Source organism: Peromyscus californicus, unplaced genomic scaffold, assembly GCF_007827085.1.
Source record: "Peromyscus californicus insignis strain IS unplaced genomic scaffold, ASM782708v3 Scaffold_7__1_contigs__length_154581171, whole genome shotgun sequence".
Taxonomy (NCBI): domain Eukaryota; kingdom Metazoa; phylum Chordata; class Mammalia; order Rodentia; family Cricetidae; genus Peromyscus; species Peromyscus californicus.
The window spans coordinates 8,373,746-8,385,777 of record NW_026294595.1 but is presented as its reverse complement, the minus strand read 5'-3'; the positions used below and the strand labels follow the sequence as shown (position 1 = coordinate 8,385,777).

At 52.2% G+C, this 12,032-nt stretch overlaps 1 protein-coding gene across 2 annotated transcripts in view; it reads left to right on the top strand.

Moving 5' to 3' along the window:
- Positions 1-135: 135 nt before the first annotated feature.
- The window catches only part of Usp20 (ubiquitin specific peptidase 20), a 35,888-nt gene continuing 23,991 nt past the window's right edge, over positions 136-12,032 (top strand). The window contains exons 1-5 of one of the 2 annotated variants that reach the window (XM_052725650.1): positions 136-233; positions 7,119-7,198; positions 9,517-9,564; positions 10,145-10,241; positions 11,452-11,505. In XM_052725650.1, coding sequence (XP_052581610.1) covers positions 10,161-10,241; positions 11,452-11,505 — 135 coding nt within the window. In that variant the 5' untranslated portion in view covers positions 136-233; positions 7,119-7,198; positions 9,517-9,564; positions 10,145-10,160. The remainder of the gene's footprint in view (positions 234-7,118; positions 7,199-9,516; positions 9,565-10,144; positions 10,242-11,451; positions 11,506-12,032) is intronic. The other variant, XM_052725649.1, reaches the window with a different exon arrangement.

Here is a 12,032-nt window from a genome sequence, read left to right as displayed (position 1 = left end):
CCCTACTCCCGGCATGCATGGGCACTCAACACTCATACGGCCACGCCCCCAGCACGCACGGTCCCGCCTCCTAGTAGGCAGCGCCGTGTGACCCCGCCCCCTTCCATGGCATAGGCTCTTCCGATTGGACGGCTGACAGTGAGGAGGCGGGGCGCGGCAGGCAGAGCCACAAGACTCTGCGCGGCGTCGCGGTGGGCGCGCTTGACTGACAGGCGGCGCGGTTGCGACGGCAGGTGAGTTCCGGACGGCTGCTGCCTGATGTCGTGGGCTGGGCCGCTAGAGCAGGGACGATCGCGCCGCCGCTGCGAACAGGGGAGGCCTAGATTTGCGGGGCAGCCGCGACATGGGGAGAGGTCCCCGCCGCCCACCATCCCATCGACCGGCTTCTGTGTCCGCCCCAAGACCCCACGGCCCTGGCTTCTCCCAAGCAGGCCGCATGTCGCTCCGAAGGCCAGCGCGAGGCCACTCGGGCTCCGGGTCCAGACGTGCAAATTTATTCCTCACGGAGAAACACTGAGCGCCTGGGCGGGGGTGAATATCAGTCCCGGTGCCAACTGCCAGTACCAGGGTGGCCTGCAGCCACTGGTCCCTAGGAGGGGTGCCACTGACGTTCAGAGGCCGCTCCAAGGGTGTGAGGTCGGGGACTGCCCTTCGAGAGCTTGGGGTGTCTCCTTTGGCCTGGAGGACTGCCGCTCTACCCTCCACACCTTCCACCCCCAAGATGTTTCGAGGGTAGTTAGCTTTCAAAGGTGTCCATAAACACTTAAGAGATGGATAAATGCATGCGTAATGGCTCACCTGGGACTTTTAGGGACTCCTTAATTACTAGTTTCCTCTGGAGCAAAGCACTTTTTACTGGATACTTAACTGTGGCAGGCACTGGGCTAAGCATTCTCCCCGAGAAGTCTCCCGTCTAATCCTACGAAGTAAACGCAGTTGGGTCTGCCTTCCAACTGAGGAAGTTAGAAAAGGCTGAGGCTTACACAAGTAACCGGTGCTTCAAGTTACACAGCTGGGAAATGGGGCGGGGGCATAGTGTTGTCGGCTACGGGAATTGCATCAGGGACAGCGGGCCTCCATGGGTCTTTGCTGCTGCTATCGCACCTGGCGGTCCAGCTCGTGGGCTGGGGGAGGGGCTGATGGAGACTTTTTCTGGAAGACTATTCTAAAGCAGGGAGGCAAGTCTGCCCTGCCTTGGCTTTTCCCCAGAACAATTTTCTCAAAGGTGGTCATTCTCTTTACACTAGGACAAAGAAAAGACTGGGATGTCTTGAAACAGCCTTTTGGCTTTGATCAAAAAGGCATTAAGTGTCAGCGTCTTGACACCGCCCCCCAGACTGTTTCAGCCATCCTCAGATGTATATGGCACTCATTGGATTGTCTCTGTTGGCTGAAAAAGAGACTCCTTGGGAACTGCTGCAGGCACCCAGGGACTTGTGTGTACAACTCTCAAGGCTCAGAGGTGGTTCTTGATTCCCCTGCCTGGCCGTGCGTGCCCTGCCCTATAGCCCCTAGGTTACTGGGCCACTCTGGTACCTTCAAGGAAAGAGTCAAAGTCAGGAACATTTCCAGACAGTCCTCATTTGACGATACAGAGAGAGACATTAGATGCAAAGCTGTTGCCCCTCTCCTACCCTCCTCCTTGAAGCCAGAATGCATGCCAGGTGGCACCCACTTCCTGGGCTGTGGCAGATGGAGTTGATTCTTGTAACACAAGTACTGATTAGAGCCTGGCAGCCGGGAATTTGACCTCGGTGCCTGGGTGGAGAGACAGCAGGCCCTCTGAGTCAGGTTCTTGAAAGTGAGACTGCTTCACAGAGGGATCCTGTAGGAAAGTAAGGGGTTTTCCTCTCCTAGTTCCAAGATGAGTCTCTGGTTTTAGTTTGGCTTGGGAGTTGGGAATAGGTGCTGGTTTCTCTGAAGCTAGATGGATGCCCAAGGAGCATTCACATCTGGATGGCCCCTGCCATTGTAAGCATGCAAGAAATGCTTATTTGAGCCAGGTGGTGGAGGTGGCGGTGGCACACACTTTTAATCTCAGTGCTCAGGAGGTAGAGGCAGGCAGAGTGAATTCGAGGCCAGCCTGGTCTACAGAGCAAGTTCTAGGACAGCCAGGGCTACACAGAGAAGTTCTGTCTTGAGAAGAGAGAGAGAGAGAGAGAGAGAGAGAGGAGGAAAGAAAAATAATTCTTGTTTGAAGGACAGAGTATGTGCCTCAGCTGGTAGAGTTCTTGCCTAGCATGCATGATGAACCTTGGGTGAACCTGGCATACGGTTTCATGCCTGTAGGCCCAACCCTTGGTAGGGTCAGAAGTTCAGGGTCATACTCAGCTATATAGAGAATTTGAGGCTAGCCAGCCTGAGTCTAGGCTACATTTGACTATCTCACCATTAAAAAGTCATTAAAAAAAAATCCAGGCATGATGGGGCAGGTTTTTAATCCTAGCACTTGGGAGGCAGAGGCAGGTGGGTCTCTGAGTTTGAGGCCAGCTTGGTCTACCATGTAAGTTTCAGGCTAGCCAGGCTACCTCCTAGCTCCAACGGAAGCCTTCCTTCCCACCCTCTCCTGAGCCATCCTCCAGAGAGCAGTTCACTGCTCCACACAGCTTCAAGAAGTGTAGAACAGGGCCTGAACCAGAACCTCTGCTGGCAGCTTTTAGAAGTCAATGAAAGGAAAGGCATAGGTTTGGGGCTTTCCCAGGCTGGCACGATTTTTTCTTTTTCTCTAAAAACAAAACAAGGCCTTGCTGTGTAGTCGTAGCTGGAGCTTGGAGGTGAAATTTGTCCCTGTGCCCTGCTGACTGGTACATTGGGGATGTTGGAAGCCACAGTTCATTTAGAGCACTGGCTGCAGGGCAGGTCCCCCAGGTTTGGGTCCTGGCTCTGGGGCTCCAGAGCTCTGGGGCTCAGCCAGTTACTTCGGTACTCCAAGGCTCACATTCCCCACCTTTGGTGATGGGTGGGTTGCATCCTGGCCTCCCTGGGCAGTGTGAGGGTCCTGCGAAGTTATTCTTGGGGAAGTTCAAGACTTGGAGCTGTTAGCAGAGCTCCTAAGGTAGGGTCCGTGGTGGGCAGGGAGACCCGGAGGTGAGAGAAGCTGGCCTAGTCCAGGCAGGGGGTGGGGTGCCACATGGCTCTAGGTGAAGAGTCAAAGGGATGGGGGACTTAGGGAAGTAAGACTGGGGTGGGGAGGTGGGCAGTGTCTGGAAAAGGAAGGTGCATGTGTCCGCAAGGAGTGTGGTGTGCGGGGAAGGGGCTGTGGTTGGCTAGTGAGAGGATCGGTGTGGTAGTTGTAGGAACCCCGGCAGTGCCACCTTCAGATCCCAAAGGACCAGCGACTTCCTGGGAGTTGGGAGGAATATTACCAGAAGCTCTGGGGAAAGTGATGAGTAACGGGCACCTGAAGCTGCCAGGCCTTCGGAGTGAGTGCGCAGTCGCGCTGCCTCTTCTAGGCCCCGCCTCCACCCGGCCCCTGAGGGTGGGGCTTCCTCCATTGCCAGCTCCCTGGTCAGGTGCCAGAGGCTGTCCTTGCAGGTGCAGAATCTTAAGGTCTCACGGGGCAGGAAAGGTGGACTCTTTGCCTCCATCCTACTCTCCAGCTCCAAGACATGGGGGTGTAGTCTAGTGGGTCCCTGAGGACGGTTGCCCGGTAGGACCAGCTGCTCTTCAGGGGACCCGTACCCAGCACGGTGGGCTTTAACAGGTCTTCCCTTTCAGCCTTTATTAGGGGCCTGCTGGCCCACCCTTCCAGCTGTGTCCATTCCTCACTGTGTGACCTCAGGCTTTGCTCTTCTGTCGGAAGCGAAGCTGCTATTCCTGCCAGAGAGGGTTGCTTGAGTAGTCCGATGAGCCTCATTCTGCCGTCACCGATTATTGGCTTTTCCCCTTTATTTTCCATATCTGCGTTTCATAATGGCACTGTTGCTGATTCATGGGAAAGTAAGCCCAGGCAGTCTGGCCTTTTATGCCCAAGTATCTCAAGCAGTCATCAGAGAATAAGGGAGGTTATCACCGTGCACAGCCAGAGAACGATGTTCTCCTGTAAAACCTTTATAACAACCATTCTCCAAGGATGCTGTGACAACAGGCCACGGGAGGGGCTGCTTAAGCAATACCAATTAGTGGTCTCAAGTTCTGGAGGGGGTTAGGTTTCAGACAGCACCTTCTCATTGGGCCCTTGTGGCCTTCTGTGTGACAGCCTCCATTGCTTCTTTGTGCTTGAGTCCCGTCAGGGCCACCACAGAGACCTGATTTTCACTTATTTCTCCAAAGTCCTTACCTCCAAATACATGCTAGAGTGATGGTGCTTAGGATGTCAGTGTAGGAATTTTGGGGTGGGGTGGACAGTTGAGTGGTTATCAGTGGTGGGGAGGTGCTCAGTCAGCATAGTGCTTTCCAAGCTGCATGAGGACCTGAGTTCAGTCATCATGTGAAAAATCTGGGTATGTGGTATGTGTCTCTAATCCCAGCACTGGAGGGAAAAGATGGGGAGATCTGTGGGGTTCAGTGGCCAGCTAGTCTAGCTTAATCAATGAGCTGCAGGTTCTGTGAGGGACCCTGTCTCAAGAAACAAGGTGGACAGCTCCAGAGAAGGTGACACCCAAGCTTGGCCACTGGCTTCCACACACAAGCACACATGTGCACCCTCACCCACACCCCCAGGTAAATTCTTAAAAATACTATTGTCTAATGTCTAGTCCATATGCTAGCTTGCTAATTGTTCAGTAATTCCACCACCACCACCCCCTTAATTTAAAGAGAAGAGGGCCACCCTTTCCCTCCCTTCCTCAGTTTCCCATCCCCTTTCTCTGTGGCTTTTTTGTTTGTTTGTTTTGGTTTTTTTGAGACAGGGTTTCCCTGTGTAGCACTGGCTGTCCTGGATCTCGCTCTGTAGACCAGGCTGGTCTCAAACTCAGATTTGCTTGCCTCTGCCTCCCCAAGTGCTGGGATTAGAGTGTTTTAAAAAGATTTCTTTTGATTAGTTTTTTGTTTGGAGATAAGTTCTCACTATGTATCCTGACTGGCTAGAATTCATTTCTGTAGACCAAACTGGCCTCCAGTTGAGAGATTTCACCTACCTCTGTCTGGCCCCACCCTGAGGGATTAAAGGCATATGCCACTGCACCTGGCTTATTGTTTTTATTTTTATTTATTTATTCATTTGTGTGTGTGCATGTGCGCATGTGTCTGGTGTGGACACTCTTGGAGAAGTAGGTGTGGTATTTCCCTGGAGCTAGAGTAATGGGTGGCTGTGAACCACCATTGTGAGTGTTGGGAACTGAACTGAGGCCCTCTGAAAAAGCAAGTGTTCTTCTTAATGGCTGAGCCATATCTTCAGCTCCCCATCTCTTTTTCTTGTGTTTTAATTAATTTATTTATTTTTGAAACAAACAAGGTTTTGCTGTGTATCCTTGACTGGCCTGGAACTTGCTCTGTAGACCAGGCTGGCCTTGAATTTAGAGATCCACCTGCCTCTGCCTCCCAAGTGCTGGGATTAAAGGGATGCGCCACTGTGCCCAGTTTACACAGTGCTGAGACTCAAACCCAGGGCTTTATACATGCCAGGCAAGCACTGTGCCAATTAAGCCATGTCCCCAGCCCTCTTAGTTGGGTTTGTTTTTTTAGAAAAGGCCCTTCTCTGTAGCCCAGGCAAATCTGGAACTCAAAATCCTCCTGCCTCAGCAGCCTGAGTGCTGAGGTGATAAGTGTGTGCATTTACACGTGGGGTTACACTCTCATTTAAACTGCCTTGTGTGAAACTGGATGGTTTGCTCATGCTTCAGAACCAAATACCATAGTAACATACAACAGGCACTAGCAACTGATGCAGTGAGCCAGGGTTGTCTTGTAGGGTCCTAAGAAACCTCGATGTGACCCAGAAAGTCCAGCTATTTATGTCTGCTCATTTGGAAAGATTTAAAATCAGGTTCTGTGTGGACTAATACCAGTTGTTTGCAAAACTGACTGCCATCCAACCAGCCAGGTGCTTGACCATGGACAAACTCAATGGCGCACCGCCTGTTTCCTCCTGGGAGGATTAGGTTGTGACGATTCTGAGGCTTTAGCCGTGGGGCTTTTTTTTTTTTTTTTTTTTTCTCTCTCAAGTTGTGGGAACTGGACTCCATTTGCTCTTGTGAATTAAAAGTATGCCTGACACTGGTTGTGTGGATGCTTGTCTGCAGTCCCAGGCCCAAGGGCAGGAATATCACCAGTTTGAAGCCAGCCTGGGCTATACAGTGAATTCTTGGCCAGCCTGGGCTATATAGTGAGACTTTGTGTGTGTGGGGGGGGAAATGGGCCTGTCATTGTCATTCTGTTGTGGGCACCAAGATCATAACTAGACTCCTCCTTCCTCAGCACATCCCTCTGGAATGCTGGCACATGTGACAGAGACACTAAAACCCCACCTCTGCCCCAAATAGCTCTGGACTTGTGCCAGCAGGCACTTGGCCTCTGAACAGACCACCCAACCTGGCTGCAAGTAGGTTTGGAATTTAGAACTTTGAACCCTGTTGTTGTCATGTGGCCATTTGAGAAGTTACCTTCTAACTGCCCCTCCCTCTTTGAACTCCACATCCGGGAGACTTCGCCCACTTAGGAAGCAGGGCAGCGGCAACTCTGGTCAACCTAGTGGTGGTGTAGCCCCCGGCGGTGGCTGAAGACTTGGGGGTTCAGAGGAGCTCAGGGCTTTGGAAAGGCTCAAAAGGTGATGTGAGGGGCTCGGTGGCATGGGTGGAGGGGCCAGGCCTTGTTGTCCAGAGCTCCTGCCAGTTCTATGCCCATCCTGGAAGCAGGCTGTCACCGTCCATGAGGAACGCAAAGCCTGTGGAAGCCCCAGACAGCCCACTGTGTGTGGCCTCCCCCAGGCAGTGTGGGATGTTTTCAACCAAGAGAAATTTTTAAGATATTTATTTATATTTTGTATATGAGTGACCTGTCTTCATGCACACCAGAAGAGGGAATGACATCTCATTACAGATGGTTGTGAGCCACCATGTGGTTGCTGGGAATTGAACTCAGGACCTCTGGAAGAACAGTCAATGCTCTTAATCACTGAGCCATTTCTCCAACCCAACCAAGAGAAATTTTAAAGTAGATTCTGTTTTGTTTATCCCCAGGTGCAGACCTCCTCAGCAGCCAGTCACTGTCAACAGAGAATGTGCATGCTGGCCTCCTCCTGCATGTGCCTTTGACTCAGGTAGGTCCCACCTCCTCCTCTAAGGTGTACCCCTCAAATACTGACAGGGGAGCTGGCTGTCCTAGAAGACCATGGGATTATACTCACAGGTCGCTTTTGCTGATACGTGGCTCTTGTGCTGGGCATTTGCCTTTTGAGGCAGATGTGGGGTGAAGTCACACCAGTCCCAGGATGCTCAGGATAAAAGTGAAGTGGGGAGTGTGGAATGCATGGCAAAGCTTCGCCTTTATTTGATTTTTTTGTTTGTTTTTAATTTAGAGAACAAGGGTCAGCAAGATGGTTCTGCAGGTCAAGGCGCTTGCATCCAAAGGCTGCCAACCTGAGTGCCAACCCTGGGGACCCACATAGTGCAAGGAGAGAACTGACTCCCATAGTTGTCCTCTGACCTCCACACACATGCTGTTGGACACACACACATAAATAAAAATTAACACATTTTATTTTATTTATGTATGTATGTATGTATTTATTTTGTTTTTTCGAGACAGGATTTCTCTGTGTAGTTTTGGTGCCCATCCTGGATCTCGCTCTGTAGACCAGACTAACACATTTTAGAGAGAGAAAGCACTCACAAGTGAGCGAGTGAGGGAGGCCTGAAGCCTGTTGACCACCTTTTGGCCCTTGCTCGGGGCTGGCCCTCGGTGAGATGTGAGATGGGAAGGAACTGTCTCCTGGGCTGTGCTGCCGGGGCCGTCACAGCCACGGACACAGCAGGGAGGCTTTTGCTGGGCTGGTACAGGACTGTGTCCAGCCTAGTGGCCGGCACTGTCAGCATAGTGTCTCATGTTCTGCCTGGCTGACCCAACCCTGGGGTGGAGAGGGAATGAATGCACTGTGTCTACCTTGGGCTTCGGGAGAATGCAGCCCTGGCTGTTGATAAGGGCACTCTACACTCTACCCACACCTGTGGCTGATTTGAACCTTTCTTTTGTTTTGTTTTGTTTTTGAGACAGGGTTTCTCTGTGTAGCTTTGTGCCTTTCCTGGAACTCACTCGGTAACCCAGGCTGGCCTCGAACTCACAGAGATCCGCCTGGCTCTGCCTCCCGAGTGCTGGGATTAAAGGCGTGTGCCACCACCACCGGCTTGAACCTTTCCTGATAGTAGTTTGAGCAGAATCAGCTGTCAGCTCCTAGACTGACCCTACTGAAGTATTAAAGCATGGAAACAGGCTTTTTTATTGTTGGGTTTTTCGAGACAGGGTTTCTCTGTGTAGCTTTGGAGCCTGTCTTGGAACTTGAACTGTAGCCCAGGCTGGCCTCGAACTCACAGAGATCCACCTGCCTCTGCCTCCCGAGTGCTGGGGTTAAAGTTGTGCACCGCCACTGCCCGACCCTAAAGCGGGTTTTTTGGTTTTTTTCTTTTTTAATTGTTATTTATTTTGAATTCTTTCTCCCTTTCCTCTCTCTTTCTCTCTCTCTCTCTTTTGAGACAGGGTCTCTCCATGTAGCCCTGGCTGGCCTGGAACTCAGTATGTAGACCAGGCTAGTCCTCACCTCACAGAGATGAGCCTCTGCCTCTGGAGTGTTGGGATTAAAGGCATGCCACTAAGCCTGGCTTTGTTTTGATTTTTTTTTTAAGACAAGATCTCATATACCCAAGGCTAGTCTCCAACTTTCTGTGTAGCAGAGGGTGATATTGAACTTTTTTTTTAGTTATTTTATTGTGTGTGTGTGTGTGTGTGTGATTGTGTGATTGTGTTGTCAGCATATATGTGTATGCACCATTTGCTCGCCTTGTTCCTGCAGTGGGCAGAAAAGGGTGTCTGACCCTCTGGAGTTACAGATGGTTGTGAGCCACACACCATGTGGATGCTGGGAATTGAACCCAGGTCCTCAGGAAGAGCAGCCAGTGCTCTTAACTGCTGAGCCGTCTCTCCAGCCCCGCCTTTAACTTGTGATTGTCCTGCTACCTCTCAGGTGCTGAGACTATAGACATGGCCACTACAGACCTGGTGTCTCCTTTTAAAATGATCAGATTCCCAGGATTTTGCAAAAGCATGCCAGGCTATCCTATGTGCCCTCCCCCAGCCTGCCTAGTGTAGCTCCTCTGCCTTGTGACCAGACTATAGCCTGGATGGTCAGAGGGCGCCCCCATCTGGCAGGAAAGCATTGGTTTTTCCAGACAGATTTCCTTTTTCTTTTTCTGATGAAAGAGGAGTGGTTTACAGATGAACATCAGGAGGGATGTCTGTCAGGAATGAAGGGACCTAGCTATTCTGCCCTAGATCTTTTAGTGTCTGAGTTTGCTTTTCCTGTGAGCGTGTCACTTACCACAGCAGCAAAGCTAATTTTTCTACTCCATGACATCTGTCACCCAGATACGCTGCTGTTGACACTTTGGCGACCTCTTCCATCCTGCTTCCTGGGTGAGTCTTCTGCCAGTGCTCAGCCACTCTCCCTGTCCTCAAGCTCCTGAAGGCGGGGCCACTTGTCCGCCTCTGACGTGACCTCCAATTGAGCTTTTCCACAGAGACTGCCGCTTCAGGCACTCAGGCTCCCCTGGGCTCCTTAGAGGATGGCCCTGCCTGGTCAGAGAAGGCAGTTCTGAAGGCCAGCCATTCCTCTGCCTGCCCACTTGGTGCAGGAGATCACAGACATGAATTTGACCTCTTCCTAAATCACCTACAGCTCCTATGGGTCTGGACAGGGTAGTGTGCAGTTCCGGGGGGATCGTCAGGACTCTAGTGTCTCCCCACCAGGGAGCGTTGTCCAAAATGCTGTCTGTCAAGCCAAGTGCAGCCCTGCTCTGGCACTGGCTCTGGGACCCTCACACCAACCTAGTGAGACAGCTGCCCTCTTCTCAGACTAGGAGAGGGAGGCCCAGGGAGGCCAAGCAGCCTGCTGGCTTACCGGCTGGTATGAGATAGAGCTGGGGTGCCAGTGACCTCTCGTTCCCTGTGGTATCGTCCACAGGGGCTGCTGCTAACCTGTTGTGTCTCCTTACAGGAAAGCCTGGGTCAGAATGGGAGACGCCAGAGACATCTGCCCTCACCTGGACTCCATAGGGGAGGTGACCAAAGAGGACTTGCTGTTTAAGTCTAAGGTAGAGGAGCAGTCCTCAGGAACTGGGGCCCAGCCTTGGGCTGCCATATGCTTGGGGGACCTTTGTGAGGCAGGGCAGTGTTGCCCTGCCCCCCAGCTCTGCAAAGTCTTCTGTGTCTAATGGTCCTGCTGGCATCTGCTTGGGAACTTTCTTCCGGCGCTGGGTCCTGCTGCCATTAATCAGTTTGGATCAACCCCCTGAGAATCACTAATGGCTCCATCCATTTCCACTGGCTGGGCTCACAGCCTTCATAAGGCAGGCACGAGCGTACAGAGGTGGTTCTTGTTTTTCTTCTGCACTCCGTGCAAGTACAGAACTGCTGAGCCACACCCTGGCCTCCCATCCCTTCTTACAGATGTAGCCCTAGCTTGCTTGGGATGCCAGCAGGAGGAAGATGAGCTTCCTCCCTGAGTGACAGGTAGTCATTGTCTTCTAGGTGTTGAAGTGAAATTCTGTAAAAAACCTGCAAGGACTGAGGGTGTGGCCCCATGCTGGAGTGCAAGCAAGGCCCTGGGTTGTTAGGTTTGGTGGCGCACGACTTTAATCCTAGCACTGGGGAAGCAGAGGCAGATGGATCTCTGAGTTCCAGGCCAGCCACAGCTACATAGTGAGACCTTGTCTCAAAACAAAACAAAAATAGTGAGCAGACCACAAGGTTTTCTTCAAAGGAGGCAGAAGTTAGTGTCGGGAGGGAGAAGAGGAGTGCCAGAGGATTGGCTGGGTCTGGCAGAAAGACCAAGCCTTCTTGAGCATCTCTCTGGATATCAGAAAATTCCAGAATAAGCCAGTAGCGTTAAAAGGCGGTGACAGTGAGTCCAGTGCAGACACCCGGCCGACTCCTTGCTGGAATGCTGCTAATGGAAACCGAGACTGCCTTCAGGCAGGGCTGGGGTCCCGCCCCTCAGCTGATGTCACAGAAGAACTCGGGGTGGGGGTCAGTGTGAGGAGTCTGCTGTCCACTTAAGGTTTAACTGATTTGACTTGAAATACCTTTACAAACATGTGTTTAAAAAACTCGCTCAGACAAAGTGCCCACAGGCCCCTGTGTAGATGGTAAGTTGAGAAAGGGCTCTGAAGCCAAGGCCTTTGGGCTATGTGAGTGGCAGCTGATGGAGAGGATGCCCTGTGCTTCACCGCCTTGGCCACTTACACCTTTTTCTCCTCCCTCCCTCCCTCCCTCCCTCCCTCCCTCCCTCCCTCCCTCCCTCAGGGAACCTGCCAGTCCTGTGGTGTTGCTGGACCTAACCTATGGGCCTGCCTCCAGGTAAAGAATCCTCATGGTCCACAGGTGGGCTCAGTCTGAACTCTGGCCTGGGAGTACCTAGCCCCAGTGGGTACTACTGCAAGTTCAGGCTCCAGGGATAGTCCCTGGGATGGCTACTCAGGCAGCCTTGAAGAGTGACGAAAGAAAGTGGGGAAGACTCTGAGCCAGGTGGGCCTGTCTCCGCAAACTCTGCTTGTGTGGAGTCTTAGCTGGGGCCTGAGCCTCCTGGCAGGAGCAGTGTCTCCAGGGCCTCACTTCCCTCCCTGTGTGTGAACTACGGGTAGTCACGCTGTCTGCAGGCCCTCCAGTGGGGACAGCGTGGAATAACCAGATGCTGTGACGGTTTGTGAAGGGCTAAGGTGGTATGCAGCCCTCACTAGCATCCAGGGCGTCCCTTAGTGCCGTGAATGCCGTCATCAGAAAGAGTGGAAGTGGGGAGGTGTGGTGGCACAGCCTGGTCTACATAGCAAATTTCAGGATAGCCTGGACTACATGGACTCTGTGTCAAAGAAAAAAGAAAGAATGAA